The sequence below is a fragment of the Plectropomus leopardus genome, chromosome 14 (genome assembly GCF_026936395.1).
Source record: "Plectropomus leopardus strain MGB_pleo_1.0 chromosome 14, ASM2693639v1, whole genome shotgun sequence".
NCBI lineage: Eukaryota > Metazoa > Chordata > Actinopteri > Perciformes > Serranidae > Plectropomus > Plectropomus leopardus.
The window spans coordinates 3,746,608-3,769,611 of NC_142189.1; the positions used below are offsets into that span (position 1 = coordinate 3,746,608).

Below are 23,004 nucleotides of genomic sequence, written 5' to 3' on the forward strand. Positions count from 1 at the left end.
AACAATTGCAACTATTTCAGACATGATCTAACTAATTAACTAATGACAATATATTGCCCATATATTAAAAATAATGAGGGCCATTCTTACGGCAAGAAATGTGTGTGCACTGATTGAGTCAGGACGACATTCATTTTGAACAATTTTCTCTAACAGACACTGTGGATGTTAGTAAGTGGAAGGCTGGGTCATATTTCCCTCTGTCCTTAACACAATGTCCAAATTATTGTAGATTAATAGTCATGGTAATTCTAATAATACTGGTGATAATACTGCATGTGCTTCTCGCTTTATCTGATGTGCGGTTAAAGAATTAATTTCGAAATCACCACCCATCTTTTTTAGAGAAAATTATAATTTCCTGATGTTCATCATTCAGGGTTCAGTCTGCAGAAGTGTTTCATTTCATCCGCCGAGACTACAGGCTCCTACTTTGAGCTATTAATATTTTTTTTGCAAGAGTGCATGCCACTATTATGAAAATAGATGAAGCTGCCTCATTTTGAACAGAAGCCTTCGCTTGTGGAGAACTGCTTTTGAGAAAAAAAAAAAGTCACTCTGCAGCAGGCTTAACATTCAGTGCACCTACAGAGCGCATTAAAAACGCTGCAATAAACTGCAAAGGGCACCTTGTTGTATTGTGCTCCGAGCAGGAAGACAGCAGAGACACAGTTAGTGGACAAACACTGGGTGGGATTTCCTCTCCTCCTGACTGGCTCCTGCCTCGCATTGTCCGTTTACAGATGCTGGCCAAGTGCCGCTTGCCAAGGAGAATAACAAAATGCGTCTGTCATGGAACCGCACACAAATGCACGGACGCATTCACACAAAGTGCTCGCTCTCATTCACAAACACACACACACACCCACACAAACACACACACTGAATATGGAGCCAAAGAATTTATAAATACGCGTGTCAGTGTCTTGAAGTTAATATCAATATTAACTTCATGACTATGTACGTATTCGTTTTTACGCTCGTGACATACTTAATTGCTACTCTAAATGGTGCTGGAATGCTGTATTTATAAGCAGCATCTTATAATATTGTCAAAAATATTTTTTGCAATATTCTCACAACCTTTAGTGACAGGCAGGCACTAAATTTGACTAATTACATATATTTGGGGGCTGAAGTAAGTTATTATAATATATGTCCATCCCTGTTTGTTGCTTGAACAGGTTCAAGTCTTTGCATGTCTCGTTTCGACAGCCAATCAGTCCAAAATGCCAAAAAAATTCTTTTACAATGCTCAGAAGAAGGAAAAGCAGCGAATCTACACATTTGAAAAGATGCAACTGTAAAATATTTGGGTGGAACTGTCAATGAGTAAATCTGTTAATTGCTTTAGCTCTAATATCGTTATCATTTTAAAAAGATTATCAGATCATTATACAAGAAATATTATATTTTATGTAACATAATTATATATATATAGTATCATAATTATAAATGTAGTTTTCTTCACATTGTTCCATAATTTTTTTTTGCATTTAGTAGGACATCTTTGCAAATGCATTATTGTGCATTATGGTTTCTTTTTCAACATTTTTTTAAAAAAAAATCAAACCAATTTTCTGAGGTTTTAGAGATTGCAGTGCTTGTGAAAGGTGTCTGACTGCAGCATAAGAAAACCGTTTTTCATTCAGGTGTTAAACAGTTAAATGGCTAAAATATGACCTCTTACATGTAAATATTATGTTCGTTTTAAGTCCCAAACAATAAGATTTTAGAGAGAATGGGGATCTTGCCCTTGTTAGTCCTGTTGACTAAAGCTCATTTTGGGAAAAAAAAACAAAAAAACCTGAGCCTACAGTGTCACTCTCAATGAGGCACACAGAGATTTTATTTTATCCTAATGACATAAATTCAAAGGTAACTTCTCGAGTTCCAACGTGCTGTTGAATGATTTTTTATTAAGAGGTTGACATTCACTTTTAAGACCAAGGTGACCTGAGCTGTCGGCTCCTCCATATATTTACTCTCCAGTTCATTTCAGTGTCTCTGCTGTCATGTTTCCCTGTGTGGGATGCTGCTGCGCCTGTCTCTGTGTGCCAGTATGTACTACACCACCAGTCCGCCTCGTACGAGCTGACAATAAGTCGCTGCAGCACGTCAGCAAATACAAATACTCGCACAGCAGTGCACACTGGGAGTTAGTTATTGTGATTTGAAACATCTGGGGGCCTGTGGGTGGGACGTGCAGGGCAGCCAGTGCGACAATAGTTAAATAAAGGGAAGACAAGATGGAGGTTCCATTATCACAATAATAATGATTTTATAATAATATAGTGTACAATATGAAATTTAATATGTTTAACTCTATGTTAACTTGAAACCTGGATCGATATCAGTTTTCTTGTGCTGTGTTTAGACACCGTTCACAAGCTTTTTGACCCCTTGATACCTAATTTTATTTGTTTGATTTCTTTTGAAAACATCAGGAGGAAAAGTAATGCACAACTGGGTGAAAAATGTCCCACAAACTGCAAGAAATAAGTGAAAGCTGACAAGGAAATGACTTAAAAATTAGTTTTAAAAAAGAGGGGATGATCAGAAAAAAAGAAAGTGAAAGTCCTGTAAACTATCCAGTTTTAACAATTTTATATTTAAAGTTACGTTACAGAAAAAAATTAAAAATTAAATAAATCAGTTTTTATCAGCACCTTGTGTTTATTTTTTACTTGTTTATTTACTTTTTTTGCTTATTTATAAGATGATTTTCTTGCAACCTTTTTCCTATTTTTTGCAAATTTTTGGGCCATGTCTTTTTAAGTTGCTCACTGCCTTCTCTCTTTGTTTTTGAAAGAATCAAACCAATTTGCTCACATTTTTAAGGGTTAAGACATTGTTTTATGTCTAGTTTACATATAAACTGGGTTCAGTTATTGAACAACTTGTGAAGATGGGTGCATTTCTCATATTTTAGTGAGCTGATAATATTTGCATTTCTCAACTATTGCTATGACAACCAAACTAAAGCTGGGCATGGCTTTAGGTTTTAAGGATTTTATAAATCAAATAAAATTTGGCAGATAAAACATGAATAAACAACTTGTTTGTTGCAGTCTGTATTTCTCAAACTTGTATTTCTACACTGAGACTCGATGATGCAAACAAAGTGCTTCTGAGAGCGACTGAGGGAGCAGAGCGCTAAGTGAGTCACACTGTCGGAGCTGATTGATTAATGTCTTCACCAATAGCTACTTGACGCGACCGCAGTCCTGCCAGACAGCGAATAATGAATGACACTTAACGGACAATTAACACTGTGAACCAAATTCCCACGCGTCCGTGAACACAACACTGACACGGGCATTCAAGATGGACAGCGGAGGCAGAGAAGGTTAAGTGACTTAATTACAGAAAAACACTAAAAACATTGCTCATACTTACATAATATTTATTTCTTTATATCAATAAGAACAAATACTGAATACAGTCAAGACCTTGGGTTAGCTCGTGTCTAATACCCTGTTTTGAGTTTTGGACAGATAAAGACTGTTATACAAAAAAAGCATCTTTTTCCAAGGTGCATTTTGTGAAGTTTGATTATCTCAGTTTGGAAAACATTTTGAATTCTTTGTGATTTATGGTGCATTCCTCAAATATTGCTCGGCTTCAAGGTTCAACTATGTGGCCGTGTTGCCAACAAAATGTGTCCTTTCATTAAAAATCAATGAAAAAACAGTCTGATTCAATAGTTATGCAAGATTTAATTGTTGCACACGCTAAGACATGGACCTACTGTAATGACAGTATTCAGATAATTCAAGAGGGATTCAAAAGACAAACCATTACATCACTGTCACTCAGCAACCCAGTCGCCAGAAGAAAATGTCGGCATTTTCCGCAAGCCACATTTGGATTTTCATATTAATTATATCAACGATTGTAAAATGATGTCTTTTATGAGCTGACTCTGTCATTGTTCGAGATGTTGGCTGGCATAAAGACCTCCCAGGCTGCAGGACGCTGCAGGCTGCTGTTCAAGACCCACAAACAACAAAACCGTTTATTTTTTTAGTGTATCATCGCTTCGTTTCTTGACCCGTTGCTCCATTTGCAGCCACCATAGCGCCACAAAAAGTGGTTGTTTTTTACTGAGATATTGCTTTGCCTCCTGCTTTGGTCTTTGGTCTTTGTGCCCAAACTTAAGCTCAAGTTAACCACAGCGTTGTTGAAACGTAAAGAAAAGTAACGTAAAGTGCTTTGTCTCCAGCCGGCACGATGCCACACAAAGTGTTTGTTGTCACTGAGATGTCGCTTCATTTACATGCAGAATAGTGCCACAAACAGTTGATTTTACAGCGATACTGCTGCGTTTCCAGCCAGGACTGTGCCACAAAAACTGGTTGTTTTTTACGGGGACAACACTTCATTTCCAACTTCGATAGTGCCATGAAAAAACAGTGTTTTTTTACCAAGGCCACACTAAATTTACGGTGAGGATTGTGCCATCAAATCAGCGTATTTTCAGCCAGAATATAATCTTTTCTTAACCATAACCAAGTGGTTTTTGTGCCTAAACCAAACTACACATTAACCACAGTGCTGCTGAAGTGTAAAAAAACCCATAAAGTTTCATAGTATCCACTTCATAATGATCAAAAAAGAATCATATCTGTGGTTTGCAGAAACTTTAAGAAGCAACATTCATTCTTGCAGTTGGATTGCACTCAGAGTTTGTAATGAAAAGTTTGACTTCTGTGGTTTAAATGCTATTAAAGAGTGTGTAAGTCTCTCAGGGAAAACACTGAAGATTTTTAGAACATATCTAGAAGCCGTAGTATCTGCACACAGTTCAAGTCTTGGAAAGTCAAAAATACACACAGGTTATATTAATATACTAAGAAACTGTTGCTCTCTGTATCCTACACCAAATGACAGCTAACCTCGAAGTCCATTTTAAAATGTAGTCAACCATCAACAACCCATATGGCTCGACCCCCTACATCATTTTTTCTTAATGTGCACTGTACAGTGCTGACAGGGTCATGGTGTATCCTCCTGAGTGGGTCGACATGTAGAGCATGGCGTTAACAGCGTCAGAGATAGAAGCTCGACTCCCACCGGAACAAAACAACATGTATGCACTCTCAAGTCCACCAGGAGCTCAGGATGAAAGTGCCGGCCAAATGGCAGATAAAAAAAGAGGTAATCCTGGTTAAGACGGACAGTTACACAATACGCACAGGATGATAAGGGAGAAAAAAGTGCTTGTTTGGGGCAAATTCAAGGTCATGGAACACACAGAATTTTTTAAACAAGGCTCTGAACTTTGTGAGGATTCAGGGCTGTAAAGCCTCTGTTCTGCAGCCGCCAATTAAAAATACAAGATAAGGAAAAGTAAGGTTCAAAAGGCTAATCGTGTGTCTTTCTGCAAAGTGTTCCAATTACAAGCGCCTTGATTTCATTTTGATGAAGGAGCTGAGTTGTAAAAGACGACAAAAAAAATCCAACCTGATGAAGAAAAACTATTTTTCTTTGACAATTTATGGTTCATAGGATACTTTATTTTATTTTTAAAGCCGTCCGTTCTATCACATCTACAGCTAATAGTTATTTACATTATTCATTAAGTGCGGATTGATCCTTATTAGACATTGACTTCTTTTGTGGGTTTTCAAATGGAAACGTCCAGTCAGCCGGTAGCAAAAAGCAGTGTCATATGTCAGAGCAATAATAATAATATATTAGATTAATGACTGAAAGGGTTTTTTTACCGATTTTTTAAGTGGGGTTGTACGCGGTACCACAGTCACTGTGTTTACTGAAACAGACATGCTACAAACAAAGCTTGAGTGTTTGTATTATATAAATACAGAAATCTATTGGGGAGCAACAGTATGATATAAAAACACAAAAGTTAAAAAATTAAGAATTATGGACCTGTGTAGTCTATAAGATGTCCAAAATTAACAACAACAAAAAAAGTCTGTTACAGTCGCACAGAATCTGAGGCAACATCTTTGAATTTCTTGTTTTGTCTGCTTATCACTTCAAAACCAAAACATATTCAATTTACAGTGATAAAGAATTACAGAAAAGCTGCAAATGTTTATATTCTTCACTTGAATGATCTGAATGATTAACTGATAGGGGACATTGTTGCTGATCACTTTTCTGTTGAGCCAGTAATTAATGAATCGACTCTCTTTTTGTCACAGAATAAGGACTAAGTAAAAAGTCAGTTTCATGGGCAAATATGGAAATACAGTATTGAGAAAAGAAATATTTTGCACATAATTACATGTATTGTATTTTCATAGATTTTGCACATTTTGTCTGTCTGTTAAAGTTATCGTATTTTAAAGCCTATTAAATTACTTCTCCTCTAAATTGTCATTGGGTTATGGGAATACAGTATTTTATCACCTTATCTGTGGCTCTGGCCATTGCACTCTCAAAATCAAAATGATTATCTCGAAGATAAGCTTATTTATATATTCCCAGAGGACCTAAAATGTAAATGTGAAGCTGCTAATATTGTACAGCGTGACGTTTTCAAGATGCCACATTTCCCTGTTTGTTCGCTGCAAAGCTGTTTGTTTACATGAGTTTTGGCACCAGCGACACTGTTTACTCTCCATATGTGTCCAACATTCCTCCATCTATATATAATAAATTCTGCTGAATTCCTGAACAAATCTCCTGATATAAAATGTCTTGGGAGAAAACCTGCTAGGTATCTGTGCAGTGTGTAGGATTCAGGGGGGTAAATTGGCAAAAATGGAACATAACATAATGAGTATGCTGTATTGAGTGTTTATCTCTTGAGAATATGAATGATCATGTTTTCATTATCTTTGAAAGAGCTGTTTATATCTGCATGGGTCCTCGTCCATGGAGATTGCCATGTTGCACCACCATGTTTCTACAGTAGTCCATAAGGGACAAACTAAACTCTCTCTAGGCTCTCTGTTGGCCCTTTTGCATGTTTTTGTCTTTACCTGGGCTGCACTAGTTAGCAGCCACTCTATAATCAGCACCGTCAGAAAAACACAATGTCTTTTTCTGGTTAACATCACCTGGTCTGTTTATTTTGGAGATGAAGAGACCTCTGCAGATAATTCGGCTCCAAGTAAAACCTTCCTAAAAGTCTGTATTTTAAATTATAGGAGAAAATAGGTGAGCACAGATTAACAGGTGCAGGGCTAACGTCACGGCACAAACACAGATTTGTAAAGTGAAACTGCTTCATTCAGGGCTCTTAGCGGTTTAAATCAACAGGTAGGTTTGTTTTGGAGAGGAAGAGACCTCTGCAGATAATTCAGCTCCTGGTAAAAACCTCCTGAAGGTCTACATCTTAAAGTTATTGGAGCAAAATAGTGCTGGGCCCATGGCCCGTCTCCGACATGCCAGACAGCATAAGAAAAACACTGATTTTTAATGTGCTCCTGCTTTATTCAGTGCTTTACCGGTTTAAATCACCAGGCCTGTTTGTTTTGGAGAAGAAGAGACATCTACTGATAATTCGGCCCCCAGTAAAAAACCTTCTGTACATCTAGATCTTCAGTTATTAAAAAAAAAAAAAAGGGGTGGTCCTGCTAAAAACCTCCTGAACAATAAACGCTGCAGAAGACTGCAAGTTGAGCTAAATCCAACCAAAATCTTCCACACCTGACCTTTAAGAAAGTTATGTGACTCAACTGTAAGGTATGCAAAGATAATATGAAATCCACCAAAACTGCAACATGCCTCGACATTTCTTTTTCAGAATAGAAAACAACGCCGCTATTGTCATTGTAATGTGCATGATACTACAAAATTAGGAGTGCTGTTGCAAAGACTTAAAAAAAGACACATACTGCATACAATATAAAAAACATAAAGCACACTGCAAAAAACAAACTGCACACAATATGAAAGAGGTAGTTATAAAAATGCTAGTCGATAAATATGAAGTGCCAGAGTCAAGAAATTGCCAGGTCTAGTGTTGTTATTGCACAAATCCCAGTAGGTATTGCCACGTAAAATAAAAATACTTTTCTTCATTTTTATTTTGCCTTTAGTAAGTCTTATTTGTTGCCTTGATGATACAGTAAATATTGTTGTTTGTAGGTTTCCTACAGCACTTTAACTAGTACTAAATGACGGTAAAAACGGAGAAATATCAACTAAAAACACGGTTAAGCAGGTCAAACTATATAATTAAGGCTGTTTCTCAAGTCTAGGTCCCACTCTGCCTAATTTTCCTCTTTAGTAAAGTGGCCCTCCTCTGGTGCAGTTTGTGGGTCCCATTTAATTAAGGAGTCTCTCTCTCTACATCTGTCTTTTATCTCTCCATCTCTCTCACACACAATGCAGTTTAACCAAGTCTGTTGCCAGCTCACTGACTTACACTATGCATGACAATATCAAATCATTTTTCGACACAGTTGAGCAAATAATGAATAAAATACAGTTTTCACTCCACAGAGCACACGTGCCACGACAGTTTACGCGTGTGAAAACCGTCAGCAAGAAGTTAAAAAAAATAAAATGCATCTTACCTCTTGTAAACCGATTAACTGACACCTCCGTCACCTCTCCATCGTCCTTCACAGTTCTCATACCGTCCCCGGTGTCCAGATACCGTCGGAGTGTTTTTCCCACCGGCTTCTCTTCACTTCTTCACAGGAGACCAGTAACACAGAGGGGGGGTTGTTTTTATCCGGTGGCTACATTTAAGAGAGGAAAAAAAAGTCACGATAGTATCATTAAGTAATCAACGGTCATCACCAGGTGTTGCCGACAGCACGCGCCCGCCGAGCTGCCTGAGCCAGCGACCCCGCCCACCGCGCGCTGCACGCACGAGACCGCTGATTCGGACTGTCACTCCGGGTTCACATTACATGCATGAGCCGCGCGTGAAGGCAACCTCGCGGAGCTGCAGCGAAGTTTCACGCTGAGTGGATACAGGGTTAATAGTTTGATGTCGGAAGTGACACCTGCCTCCAGCTACAGATGCTGTGTGTCTCTGTAGGAGCTGCAGCAGTAACAAAGAAACAATACGGGATTCAAATTTAACAACCATTAAAATTAAAACTTAATCGAAACCAATTCTGACTGACTTTTGATGCCTGGACTAACAAGAAAACAAATCAAACTCAAATGTGTCTACATTAAATTAATGTTTTTAGAATCATGTTTGTAAACACCTGGGTAAAGAAGACCCTTTTTAGACAATAAAGTTCTTTTTCTGTTATTTTTCTTTGAAATCTGGGAAAATTTGTATTTCTTTCAAAAACTTTGGAAAAAAGCAATAAGCAACTTTAGAAGAAAAGACCCCCAAAAAGTAGAAAAAAGTACAAGCCAATTACCTAAAAATTAGAAAACAGAAAAATAAGATCTGATCCAAAAAAGAATATCAGAAAAAGAAAATGACATGTCCAAGCTCTCCCACTGATCTCAAGTCAGTGATAACCTGACGTTGATTACCAACCAGGAAATATAATAATTAATGGGCGAGTCTACTCCTGAACTCGGATCAGTTTAATCTCCAACAGCGCGGATCTCTGACACTGCAGCTGGCAGCACGGATCTCCGACACAGCCAGGCAGTGCGGATTTCAGACAGCGTGGATCTCTGACACAGCAGCTGGCAGTGGGGATCTCTAACGGCAGGGATCTCTGACACAGCGGCTGGCAGCGCAGATCTCAGATACAGCGGCTGGCAGCACAGATTTACGACAGTGCAGATCTCTGACACAGCGGCTGGCAGTGCAGATCTCCAACAGCGCAAATCTCTGACACAGGGGCTGGCAGCGCGGTTCTCCAACAGAGCAGATCTCTGACACAGGCTGGCAGGGCGGATCTCCAACAGCGGGGATCTCCAACACAGGCTGGCAGCACGGATTTTCGAAATGGCAGATGGCAGTGTGGATCTCCCACAGCACGGATCTCCGACGCATCTGCTGGCAGCGTGGATCTCTCACAGCGCGGATCTCAGACACATCTGCTGGCAGTGCGGATCTCCCACAACGCGGATCTCCAACACAGCTCCCCTTTTTCTTTACTAATTTCTTGACAATTTTGAGTCATTTGTTCTTTACTTGCTCATTGCCTTCTTCCCATATCCATATCTCAAAAAATAAAGGCAATTTGTTCAGGTTTCAAATGGTTAATCATTTCATGCCAATAACCCACACGTAGAAGTACTTTATACAGAACCCTCTTATAAGAACACCTTTAACAAAGCTTGTATCCCAGAGACTCTACCTGATCAAACATTTATTCATATCTGCAGGTAGGAATCAGCCATTTCATCACTCTTCAAATTTGCTATAATGAAAAAGTACAAATTAGAAATCTTTTGTTTTAATGGATTCAGGTTGTAGTTCCAGCTGCTGCGACAACACAGCAATGACTAAATCAGCTTTTTATCATCTAAAAATAGCAAGAATCAGAGGTCTCCGTTCCACGTGAGATTTAGAGAAACTCGTTCATGCCTTCATCTCCAGCAGGGAGCATCGCTTGTTCTTGATCTTCTCGAAAAGACAACACATTTAGGTTGCGGCTGCTACAATAACGAGAAGACAGCTGAGGACGTTACACAAGCTCCATGTTAGTTACAGAATAGATTTTAAAAAGTGCTTTTGCTGGTTTATAAACAACAGCCCAAGGCCAAAATATGTTGTTGATATGTTTGAGGAATAAAAAGCCAGTTGGTCCTTTAGATCTCAAGGAAACAGTTTTTTGTGCCTCCAGTCAGAAGCAAACACTGCAAAGATGGATTTAGCTACACACACACCCAGGACCCCCTCGTGATGCACCCCAACTTCAGCCACTTCCATGTCCGAATTTTAAATGATCTTCTTTGCCACATCTCTGATTATTTTCTTCAATGACACTTTTATTTCATGCACATTCCAAATTAATGATTTTTTTAAATACCTTTATTTGTCTTGTTCACGGTGCAGATTGCAATTTGAATTATCTTGGTACTATATAAATTCAGTGTGAAAGTTGATCAGAAAATTAGAAACTAGACTCAAGGTACACGTCCTTGCTTTTTCTTGACTTTTAATCACATCTCACCGTCTTCCTCTGTGGGTGGAGTTTGTGGAGAGGACATGGAGATAGTAGAGCTGTCATCTTGAGACCTAAGTGGTATAGAAACCCGTCTCTGCTGAGGAAGACCACCACTAGAAAAAAAACAAAAAACCCATTAAGAGGACATTGACTAACAGTTCTATTTCTGTTAAATTATGTAGGTAAGTACTGAAAGAGATAGTTTAGATTTTTTCAAGTGGGGTTGTATGAGGTACTTTTACATAGTCAGTGTATTTCACACAGTAGATGTCAGTTGGTATGCCCCGATTTTGCAGGCGGTCAGAAGCTAGGTTCTTTCCTTGTTTCGTTTTGTTTTCTTTTTTTTGTTTGTTTGTTTATTTTACAAATTTTCTGGTAATTTTCTTGTACCTTTTATAAATTTCTTGCAAATTTTTGGTACATTTGGTCCTTTTCGTTGCTCATTGCCTTTTTTTTCCTTTTTGAAAGAAATCAAACCAATTTGCTCAGTTTGCATTGAAATTGTTTTTTAAGGTGTCTATAATGCCATTTGCTTCTGCCTCCGTCTGCAGCAGTGTTTTGCTTAGGCCCCACGGTTGTACTCCTGTCTGCTTCTCCACAGTGGGATGCACGACTGTGGATATCAAATACAACCCCACCTCACAATATCTAAACTATCCTTAAGATTTAAATTGATTTAAGATTTAAATAAAATGTACACTATCATTAATGTAGAAATAATCAGCAGAAAAACTTTTCTGTTTGCCGATAACTGCTTTTCTGTCATTTTGAGCCCAGTTTTGGATGTGTATTTAGTGATTACTGTGCTAAAGACGCACGCAGTCTACTAACTGAAATGATACAAATGCTCTAAAATTAAGAAACCATCTTTGTGTGATGTCAAATTGTGCGAATGGTTGCTGAATTTGAGCAGAAAACAGTCATCTAAAGCTCATGAACCCAAAAGGGACTGAAATCCATATTTTCTCACTACGATGAGAAACTCACTAATGCCTGGAAGCAGATTAACATTTCTCCTTTTCAGCCTGCAGTGATTTCCTTTTCATTTCTCTGCCATATCAGAGCTTCTCATCTCCCCTCCATGTGTCTCACCCCGCTTTGAGCTGGAGAGAATCCCCCCCCGCTCCTCTGCTCTCCCTAATAAGCCAGAGCGAGATTCCTTGGCTGACAGCTGTTCCAGATGGCATTATTACTCTGCGGTTTCACAGTCAGCTGGCTCAGGATCCACCACCAGCGGAGGTGGTTGTCCCTCCGCCGTGCCCAGGCGTCAACATCAACACCAACATATGGTGGTGTTATGTAATACTGTATCTGTGTGGCGATCACCTAAAAACATATCCTCCTTTCTCTTGATTTTATTTTTTTTAGTTTGACAAAAGCTGGATTCATGGATCGATTTCCTTTCAAAGGTTTTTACTGCTGAAATTAGGCTATATTTAATTCTTATTCGTATTCTTATTGTTATTCCTCCTTATGAATATCTATGTTTTCATTGTAGCTTTGCACACACGTATATATTTTTATAATTTCAACTTACATACTAGTTTTATACATTGCATTGTAGCATTAGGCTCAGTTTTATATTTTACACAGTTTAAATAATCAGCACATTATACATATTTTAATTTAAATATTCAGATACTGATGCTAATTATCTATTGGTGCATTTCTTTTTATTTACATTTTTTCACACTTTATATACTCAACATATAATACATATTTTATTTTTAAATATTTACATACTAGTGCTAATTGTTTACTAATATTGGGTGTCTATTTTATATTTTTATATACCTGTGCTTGTAATTATTAGTACTTGCAATAATTCTCTATGCTGACATCAGAGCGACTGTAACCAACCACAATTTATCCCTGTAATCCTGATTCTGATTTAGGTGTGTACATTTACTCCAGTACTGTGCTTAACCCTTCAAAACCTTGCTTGACATCACTTTTATCTTCTTGTTTTTTTGTTGTTGTTGTTTTTCAAAAACAAGGGGAAAAAGGCAATAACCAACTTGACAAGAAATGTTCCAAAAACTGAAAGAAATTAAATTTAAGAAAATGACCTAAAATTTGTCTTAAAAAAAGGGGGAGAGTTATAAAAAATAAAAATAAAAATACAATTCTATTACTTTTCCAAAACTTGCAATATTTCTTTCTTTTTTTGTTGTTGTACTAATTCCATGACATTTTTAGGCCTGGAAATGAGATTATGAAATTCCTGGGTTTTTTTGACTGTGGGAAACCTTTTTTTCTTTATTTCTTGTTTGGTTATGAACTCTCTGGATTTTCCTCTTTCCTGCATGTCAAATATTTTATTTATTTTGTTCCACATTGGCATATCCGATTACACCAGCTGAGGAAGGCGATCTCTCTCTCAGCCTTTTTCAGCCAAATGTTTGTCAATTTGTACAAAAAATATAATCTATAATTAATATCTTTACAGTAACAATAATGCAAATAACAATGTGCGATGTGAAAGAGGTTGCTCATATTGATGAACTCACAGATAATTACAATCCAACTCTACAGTTCCCTCAGTGTTGCAGGGGTTTTATTTTCTGGCTCACAAATGTACTGTGTTGTTTAACTCTCATTGGTCTCATAGAGTAGGTTTTGACTGCAGCAGCAGCTGTTTTTAGTGATAAAAGTGCTGATAAACCATCTGTTTGCCACCTGCCGTGTTCAGAACTGTAGCTGTTAAAAGCCTGTAAATGTTTTCAGACACTGTGTGTGACACTGATTTGTTCTATTAAACCTGATTTGACTTTCATCAAATGGTGTATGATAACAAAGTGATAATACTTCGTTCCAGGACTTAAGTATTTTTTGGATGTATTTGTAATTAACTTGAGTTTTAATATCTGTAAACTTTCACTTTCACTCCCCTACATTTTCTAAATAAAGTGAGAAGGAATGGACAGACTGACTAGTGAAGTAATGGGAAGACTGAATTTTGCTCCTTAAATCCTTTAATTTGCAAAAAAACCTAGTTTTTCTTTAAGTCTAATGCATGCTCCCTTTTAACCCTTTGAAACCTGGAGTGACTTGGTGCTGCTTTCAGACGCCTTTCACAAGTATTTAAACCTTTGCACCATGACACAAGTAAAATCATAAATCACGAGAAGGCAATGAGCAATGAAAAAAGAAATTACCCCAAAAAATTAGAAAGAACTTAGAAGAAAATTCTGTAATTTAGTTTATATATTAAATATATTTTTTAAAAAAAGTTAAAAAAAAAACCCAAAGAAGGCAAACAAGACTTGGAAAAAATGCTCAAAAAATGTAATCATTCAAAACTATAAATGTAGCTTTAAAAAAAAAAATCTATGTCTACATATTTCTCGCTACTTTTACTTTTACTCAAGTATATATTTCAGATACTTCATCCACCAACGTGATCATCTCTACATCTCTAATAAAGTGATCAACATATTTAATCTGGTGCCTTTCTTGCAAAATGCAACAGAGATTAAGTAAACTGTGTATCTGAGCGTGTGTGTGGCAGAAACAGTGGCGACCGCGTGTGTTTGATGTCGATGTGGGCGTTATCGTATGCCAGGACTCTTCATAAACTCTTCTGTGCCTTTCTCTGAACGACCAACTCTTCGCTGAATCCGACCCCTCCGTCGAACCCAACACATGCTCACGCGCCAACCCTCCCACCCGTCGCCAACGCCGCACAACCGCTCATATTCACAATCCATATGGACACATGCCGACACACACACACACACACACACACACATTCACGCTGTGCTCAGATATGCTGCAGTGTGTACGCACTGTTTAGCTGATGCATGTACAGAGCACACACATCAGAACATACATCTGTAAACCCGTGCACACACACACACACTTACAAATACACACACACAGACGTCACACTCCTCAGTTGGGGCTTACTCTATTGGCTGGTCTTAACTGCTTTGTAGTATTTTTAGGCCTGTTATTCTGGGGCCTGTCCTGGCAGGCCACTGGGAGGGTATATAAGCCTCCCCCCTGCAACTGGGGACCACTGAGAACACACAGTGGAAACATCTCTGCCCGACACTCCAGAAAACATCCAGCAGGCATTTTAAATCCGCTCAGGGTGAGTAAAAACCTCAGCCGCTTTTTAGGGATGTAAACCCACCTTTAATTTTGTGAGCATAAATCTGATTTTTGAGTAGTTATTATAAACAGTGACACTTAAACACTGTGTGATTTTATTTTAAGATTGTGAGTTTATGATTGTGCTGTGAGCGGTGATACCTTATGCAATCCTCTGGGACCTTCACTTTAGCCGCACTCTAGGAAGGTCTGAGGTCAGGGTCAGCTGCAGCTCAGCACCCACGGAGCTGATAGGACTTGCTGAAGGACGCTTGAGCCGGGCAGATACTTGCCAGCGCGGGGAGATTCGGCCCGGGTCAGCATTTGAAGGACGGTCGGCGTCTCCGCTGTGCCAAACTGTTTCAACAGAACAAGTCATTTTCAAACAGTCACCGGCTTGTTCACACATGTTGCTCATTCTTAAGATGTGCTGAATACGGTCATCAATCTGCAGGTTCATCACACACAGGAAGTTATAAGGTCACTCTAATCTGGTGGAAGCTCTGACTTTCTTTGCGCTGTTAGCTGTGACAGTGACTAATGATTCCAACCTTTCTGGTCATGAATAGACATGATATAATTGCCAATTCATCACTGTCTTACACAGAATGTACTGTATAGAAAATACTTTCAGTGCAGCAATATAGATCTTTCCCTCTGCAGCCATGTCAAGGTACTGAAAATGTACCTGTAACAGTTAAAAATACCGTCTTTTGAATAGCATCTACCTTCTCTTCGGTTAGGGCACCATGCTTCCAGCATAATGTCAGCTAAAGTTGCCATCCAGAAGTTCTCCTTCCCCTTCTCCTGTGCTGCGCGCCTTTCCCAGCAAGATGAGGTGACACAGAAGGGATGCGTCCAGGTTAAGGCCCTGGAGCTCAACGACCTCCAGGAGAAACGAATCACAAGCGACTCGAGCTCTGTTGCTGTGGTAGGAGCTCTGGTACATCATGAGACCAAGGGGAGTCCGAAGCCTCCCCCCGAGGGAGCCGCACAGGTCCTGGTCTGTGCAGAAGCTTCCCAGAGTTCTGTGCTCTCCAGGCAGAGCGTGTTCGAGAAACTAGCGGCTGAAAGTGAAGATCAGCGTCCTGCGGCGAAGAGGCAGCTGTCGTCCGAGAGCGCGGCCCGGACCATCACTGTGGTGAAGAAGAGCGCGGTAAGGAAGGAGGCGGAGGAACACAGGCACCTGAAAGCGAAAACACACCTGGGACAGAGGGTGGCACCTGGCTCTGTGGCGGCGGGGAAGAGGAGGCAACGAAAGGACCTGTTTGCCAGCTCAGAGGTCTTCCACAGGGTTGATACTCATGTCATCAGGGCCGGAGTGGAGGTGAGGACGCTTACACTTCATATCCTGGTATAACATAACACAAGAGGTGCTAAGACTTTTATTGTTGGCAGCCAAAGTGCAGATCTGCCTGCCAATCTCTTCTTACTGGTATTAACTGAATCTTTAACCTCAGCAGTGACAACATCAGCCCATGCTTCAACTTTTAAAGGGACAGTTCACCCTAAAATCAAAAATAAATATTTTCCTTCTCACCTGTAGAGCTATGTATCAGTCTAGATTATTTTGGGGTGAGTTGCAGAGTGTCAAGAGAGATGTCTGCCTTCTCTCCAATATAACGACACGAGATGGTTCTCGGCTTGTAGCACCAAAAAAAGGCGGACCACAGACCTGTGAGCAGTTTCATGTAGAATCTATTTTCTTTCTACCAAACTCCACCTGACAAACGTATCACCGTGCAGAAGGAAGAGTACATCTATGGCTAGCTCACCTGGCACTAGTGGTGGAGGAAATATCCTTTATTCAAGTAAAATCTACAACCAACTTGGTTGAAATGCAAAAAATAGGAAAATGTGACAAGAAAATTACCTAAAAAAATAATTAAATAGGGGATAATTATAAGAAAATTACCCCAAAAAAATGTGAGAATGCCCCAGAATCTTCATAATTATCGTAATTTAATGTTTAAAATTATATTACAGAAAAAAATAAATACAAAAAAATTCAGCACTCATTTTTATTTATTTTTTGTATGCATACTTTCAGGTAGTTATCTTTTTTTTTACTGACCTTTTGCAAACTTTTTGGCCATGCCTTCTCCCTTCTTTTATTTTTTTAAAGAAATCAAACCAATTTGCTCAAATTTCAAAAAGGTAACCTACATATAGGACTTCAAAATTATAGTTTGTCACTCTAGCTCATGCATACTTATAATCTCAATGAACACAAGCTATACAAGCCAATAACTCCAAATAAGAGAACATTTGCAGCAACCCAAGATAACTAAGAGCATCAAAACAAAGAGACGGTCTTTGTGTTTCTCTCTTTGCTCTGCAAAGAAAGCATTGAGGAATGACAACATCTACTCATCATCTGCAATAAAACCATGACAAGTACCACAGCTCTCAGGCAGCACTCACAGCCTTGAGCATGGAGGGTAACCTGGTTTGCTGAATGCACTGAATGACACTGAAGGATGCTGGCAAACAGGATGATGCTGTAAGCTGAAGAAAAAAACGGCTAACAGGAAAGTTTTTTATGCTTGTCGAATGCAAAGACTCTATCTTTAGATATAATCTATAGGTTTTAGCATGCATCTAGTGTTTCCTCAGTTCCCACTTTTGATGAGTACTCTTATTAAAGTGCTTCAGTTAATTACAAAGTCTTGTTTTTTTTTATCCACGAGCTTGTGTGGCTGCGTAATGTGCGTGTGTGTTGTGTTAGAGTTTTGCTTGTATGAAAAGTGCTATATAAATAAAGTGATTGATTAACTGTTTGATTGACTGAATTACTTTAAAACTGCATTTTATCAAACAGGCAATATCTTTTTTTTTCTGTGTGTTGCAGCTGAAGGAAAAATGTGTGTACGATGTGAAGACGATAGTGCAGAGCATCACACAAGGAGCCAGAAATGAGCTGGAGAGGCTTCGTGCCATCTGGGTCTGGCTGTGCCACAACATCGGTTTGTATTTCACTGAACTATATATAAATCCCAGTGTTTTGTATTATGCCACAGTATGGATTTTAGGATATGTTGTTTAAGAGCAGGTGTTATATGTTCGCCTTGTTTTAGAATAAAAGGATTGTTGTCTTTATAGAGTACGATGTGAGTGGTTACCTTGGCCGCTCGGAGAAGCTGAGCTCCCCGGAGGAGGTGATTGCAGCCGGTCGGGGTGTGTGCTGCGGCTACTCCAGCCTGTGTACAGAGATGTGCAGGTAAACAAAACAAAACTGAAACCTTTAAATAAATTAGACATTTTGGCTTTTTCACAATGTCTTAAAAAACACTGGGAGACAATGTCACAACAGTTGTTCATTTATATAGAGTATTGTTTTTTAATTTTCAGCACTTTTAGGTCATTTTCTTGTTTGTTTTTCACATTTCTTTTTTCAGGTGATGATTTTCAAGTAACTTTTTTACTAATTTCTTGCTAATTTTTGTGCAATGTCTTGTTACGTTGCTCATTGCCTTCTCTCCTTGTTTTTGAAAGAATTCAAACAAACTTGTTCAAGTTTTAAAGGGTTACCCACAGACCTTATTTCTGGCAACTAACCAAAAATCCATTCAAAGAACCCACTGACTCCTTTAAGCTGAGGGAGCCGGAAGTGCAAAAATGGGAACTAATTTCTGCATTTTAGGACTCATTTCTGCAGCACTCTATTGGTCAAAGACATAACTCTCCAAATATATGTGTTAATTTACTTTTTGTTTGGCTCTATTTCAATGTACACCTGATGATTAAGGGGAAACAGCTGGCTTTTAAGCTACTAAATGCTTCCCTATGTTCACCTGCTGGTTAAAACATTTGAAGAGCGTGGGTTGGAAGAGTTTTTCCAACAACACTTGAGGTTAGTGTTGTTATGCCGCAATAAGAATTTCATTATTTTTCAAGAGAGGCATGTTGAAAGAATAACAATAACGTATACTCACGGAGAAAAACATACTGCAGTAAATTTCTCAGAAGTTTTCATTCATCTAGATGTCAGCATACACTCAATATTCATTCTATCCCCACTCTACCGTCCAGTCCTTCAGTATTGTGCGGCGCTCTGAATCCTTGGTCCATTCTAAGTTCAAGGCACTAGACATTTCAACTATAAATAAAGTCTACTTAACTGATCAAACTGAAGATCTACAGCGCAAACAATCAGTGGTGCCCCCACAAATTTTCCAAATGGGTAGCCTGACAGTGGCACCCACAAGCAGGGGCCATGGTCACCCTAAAGGAATTGCAGGTCACTTCACTGTTGCAACTGGCCCGATGCCGCCTGTCATTTTGCAGAAGTGGCCTACAAGCAAAGCAGGCTGAGTATCCCTGACTGAGGGCATATTAACACCAACCATGTCATCATAACTTCTCAGGAAAGGTGTTATGTATTTGCACATTTGTACATATGTATTGGCACATGCCGACTGTTCTTCAAACAAGCTATTCCATAAAAAGACAAATGTCGCTTTAATTTGAAGAAGTACATTGATCTAAAGGAACAAAACATTTACTGGGAACAAGTTTAAAAACACCACAAAGTGGCCTCCAATTCTTTGCAAGTATTTTTGCGGGGCTGGCTAGTGGCCACCACTTGGTGGCGAAACTGCAAACAACAACCCTGAACTTGAGTTTAAGGACTTGGCAGACAAAAGGCAGTGAGCGTGCTCTGTTTGGTTTGTGTTTACAGAGAGGTGGGCATCGAGTGCCAAGAGGTTCCGGGCCACAGTAAGGGCATCGGGTATCTTCAGGGCCAGAGCCTCAAGAATGTGAAATCTGATCACCTGTGGAACTCTGTGCTCCTGGGAGGACAGTGGTTCCTGTTGGACGCCTGTTGGGGGGCAGGACGAGTGGATATGGAACATGAAAACTTCGTCAAAAGGTTTGAAAAGGGAACAAATTCCACTAAATTCACCACAAAGGGAGGAATGTAGTAGGAAAGTTTTTTTTTCTGTGAAAAAAACCCAAACTGGGAATTTGAGTTGCAATTCCACAAAAGCACCAAAGCCCTACAACGGTGACAAGTCAGAGTTTCCTCTTTTGTTTATCATCATACACACAAAACCAGCAGCGAGTTGAGTCTCAAACCAGTCTGCTGTCTCCATCTGTTGCCTCCAAGGTTCGATGATTTCTATTTTCTAACGGACCCAGAGGAGTTTATTGAGACGCACTTCCCCGATGAGGAGAAATGGCAGCTCCTGGACACGCCCATCCCCCTGGAGGAGTTTGAGAGGAGGGTCTTCAAGACCTCGGCCTTCTTCAACATGGGGCTCAGACTGATTCAGCCTCATCACTGCCACATCGTCACAGGTCTGTCCAAGAATGAGCAAGTGTTTGCCTCTTTCATATTAATTCAGGCTACATGTTTGAATTTTGCCAACAAGATCTTTCAATGTAGGAGAACATTTTTAAAAAAATTAATGTCTTGTTTCCCTCTCAGATGATGGCGAGGCAAATGTGTCCCTCAGCTTCTCCAGGCCAACAACTTTTACCTATGAGATCACGCAGCACCAGGACTTTCTCCATTGTGGAGCTCCAGAGCAGAAAGAGTCCAGCAACTCGTCCTTTGGCCTTCTAACGGTTTCCCATCGAAGCATGAAGCTGCAGCTCCTGCCGCCTACAAGCGGCACGTATGACGTGAAGGTGTTTGCCAGACCTGAAACAGCCACCACACCTCTGATTTGGGTCTGCTCCTTCACAGTTGAGTGTCCAAACCCCAGGGCCATGGAGGTGATCCCAGAGAACCCCTTCTTGTCTTGGGGTCTGCAGCCTGTTGCAGGATCTCTGGGCGTTGCAAGCAGCAGCCAGGGCAGTAAGGCTGCTGAGGTGGAAGAAGGTATCTTTGAGTTGTCTTTGAAGACATCCAGGCCTCTGATGGCACTGTGTGAACTGGTCCACCCAGAGCTAGAAGCTGCTGTAGCCAAGCGCTGCCTGGTTACTCAGATTCAACCGGATGTCCTGACCTGCCACGTCCTGTGCCCCTTGCGTGGCTTTTACCGGCTGTCGGTGTTTGTACGGGACTACGAGAAAACAGAAGTCAAATTCCAGAATGCTGGAAACTTCCTGTTGCATTGCAAAGGCAAAGTGATTGGTACGGATGAGCTGTTCCCCCCGAACCTTGGCTCGGCGTGCGGGCCGGGGACACGCACATCAGAAGCAGGGCTGTCCAAATTCAGCCACACGTCAGCGCTGGTGAGCACCCAGCAAGGCAAGTGTAACATAACCTTCCACAACCAGCGGGACCTTGAGCTTCACACCATGCTGAGCAAAGAAGAGAACAAAGCAGCAGCCATCCCGCTGTCACGGCACATCTTCTGCACGTACACAGACAGCAAGGTGACAGTGAGTGCCAGCCTACCTGACGCCGGGGTGTATCGGCTGGGCCTGTATGCTAAGATCACCCCTGGTGGAGATTTTAACCCCATGTGTGACTTTGTTCTGAGGAACAGCTGTGATCAGCCGGGGCCTCCATTCCCCTGCGTCTACTCAGCCTGGAGGAAAGGCTGCGTGCTCTTTGAGCCTCGTGTGGGCCTGCTGGAGCCCCTCTCATGGGTCCGCTTCAGGGTGAGGGTCCCTGGGGCCCAGAGAGTGAGCGTGATGGGAGAGACAAGAACTGACTTGAAACTGAATAAGAGCAGAGTCTGGGAGGGAGAAGTTTTCAGCGGAAATGGTCTCAAAGTTCTGAAACTTGCCGCTGCAACCTCGGGAGAGTCCACTGACATGGCTGTTTTGATGACCTTTGACATCAAGCAGCTGGAGAGAGAAGTGTGAACACAGCTGGTCGAGAACAGATGGCTGGTTGTCCGAACATTAGCTGTTAACTGCCTTGTGAGGTCATTGTTATGGACTAATGCAAATAACACCAGGGTAGCAAATATTTGCCAATATTCTAACTGTGAGCCAAAATCTTTCAGGTTTAACTGCATCAACATACCACAGATACAGTCATAATAAGGTGTACGAATTTTGAATTTGAAATATGATCCTGTGAATGTGTGAACTTTGTAGCAATGAAGTGGTACAAATGCAATGCCAAACTTATGTGGAAATTGTTTGGCAACTTTTTTGAAAGCTATTATTTGATCCAAGTAGTGTTCAGTACAATAAACAAACACTGGTGCTCAGCTGTGGTGCTCAGCCATGATATAATACTGATCAAGAGTGCATTTGTGCATTATTAATATTAATATGTTATAAGAAATAAACCTGCACTCTTAAATAATGGTTGTCAAAAAGCGTGCAATAAAAATATGCTGTGAAAACAATTAAGACGACTCTTATTTACCCCCACAAAAAGTCAGGGTTGCACGACATTGCGAACCTAGACCATATTATACAATGTTTATGTCCAAGTGACTAAATATACTGATTTCTGCCAAAATGACTAACCAATATATTTTTTTTAATTGATAAATTGAATGTGTTCCAAACATCAACCCTTAGTTGAAGTATTTTTCTTATTTTATTTTTTAGATGGTAGAGGTAGATTTAAGACTTTTTTTAATGTCAAGACCAATTTTCTACTAACCAAAATTGAAGGACAATTTTATTTTGCCCACAATATTTATTGCAACAGAAAACATGACTTTTGAAAAGAAAAGGTTAAATGATCTATATTAACAATATTAAAACAATCATTTTTAAAGGGGAACACATCAGAGAAAATGAACATATTACATTGTCCTATAATAAAAGTATCTATTTAATTTACCAACAGAATTGGAAAATATCTGTCATTTCTCAACAATTCAGTTTCTCAATCTGCATGTGAGATTCCTCTGTTTAAATCCCCATTATGACAAGTTTAAGAAAAAGAATTTATTACATTATTTAACAAAAAAATAGATGTTGCCAATCATTTTGGGATTTTTCAATGCAACGTCAGAAAAAAACAATTAAT

At 39.7% G+C, this 23,004-nt stretch overlaps 2 protein-coding genes across 4 annotated transcripts in view; one reads left to right on the forward strand and one right to left on the reverse strand.

Moving 5' to 3' along the window:
- slc4a11 (solute carrier family 4 member 11) overlaps positions 1–15,977 on the reverse strand; it is a 154,065-nt gene extending 138,088 nt beyond the window's left edge. For 2 of the 3 annotated variants that reach the window (XM_088087810.1, XM_042500470.2), the window contains exons 1-4: positions 15,842–15,977; positions 15,276–15,470; positions 11,025–11,131; positions 8,499–8,666 (exon numbers count right to left, since the gene is read on the reverse strand). In XM_088087810.1, the coding sequence (XP_087943936.1) occupies positions 8,499–8,559 (61 nt within the window). In that variant the 5' untranslated portion in view covers positions 8,560–8,666; positions 11,025–11,131; positions 15,276–15,470; positions 15,842–15,977. Of the gene's footprint in view, positions 1–8,498; positions 8,764–11,024; positions 11,132–15,275; positions 15,471–15,841 lie in introns of those variants that run through there. The other variant, XM_088087812.1, reaches the window with a different exon arrangement.
- Positions 15,877–22,373, forward strand: ky (kyphoscoliosis peptidase). The gene is made up of 6 exons (XM_042500471.2): positions 15,877–16,440; positions 17,965–18,079; positions 18,216–18,333; positions 19,795–19,986; positions 20,224–20,414; positions 20,545–22,373. The coding sequence occupies exons 1-6, from the start codon at positions 15,877–15,879 to the stop codon at positions 21,873–21,875; spliced, it is 2,511 nt and encodes an 836-aa protein (XP_042356405.1). The 3' UTR covers positions 21,876–22,373.
- The last annotated feature ends 631 nt before the right edge of the window (positions 22,374–23,004 follow it).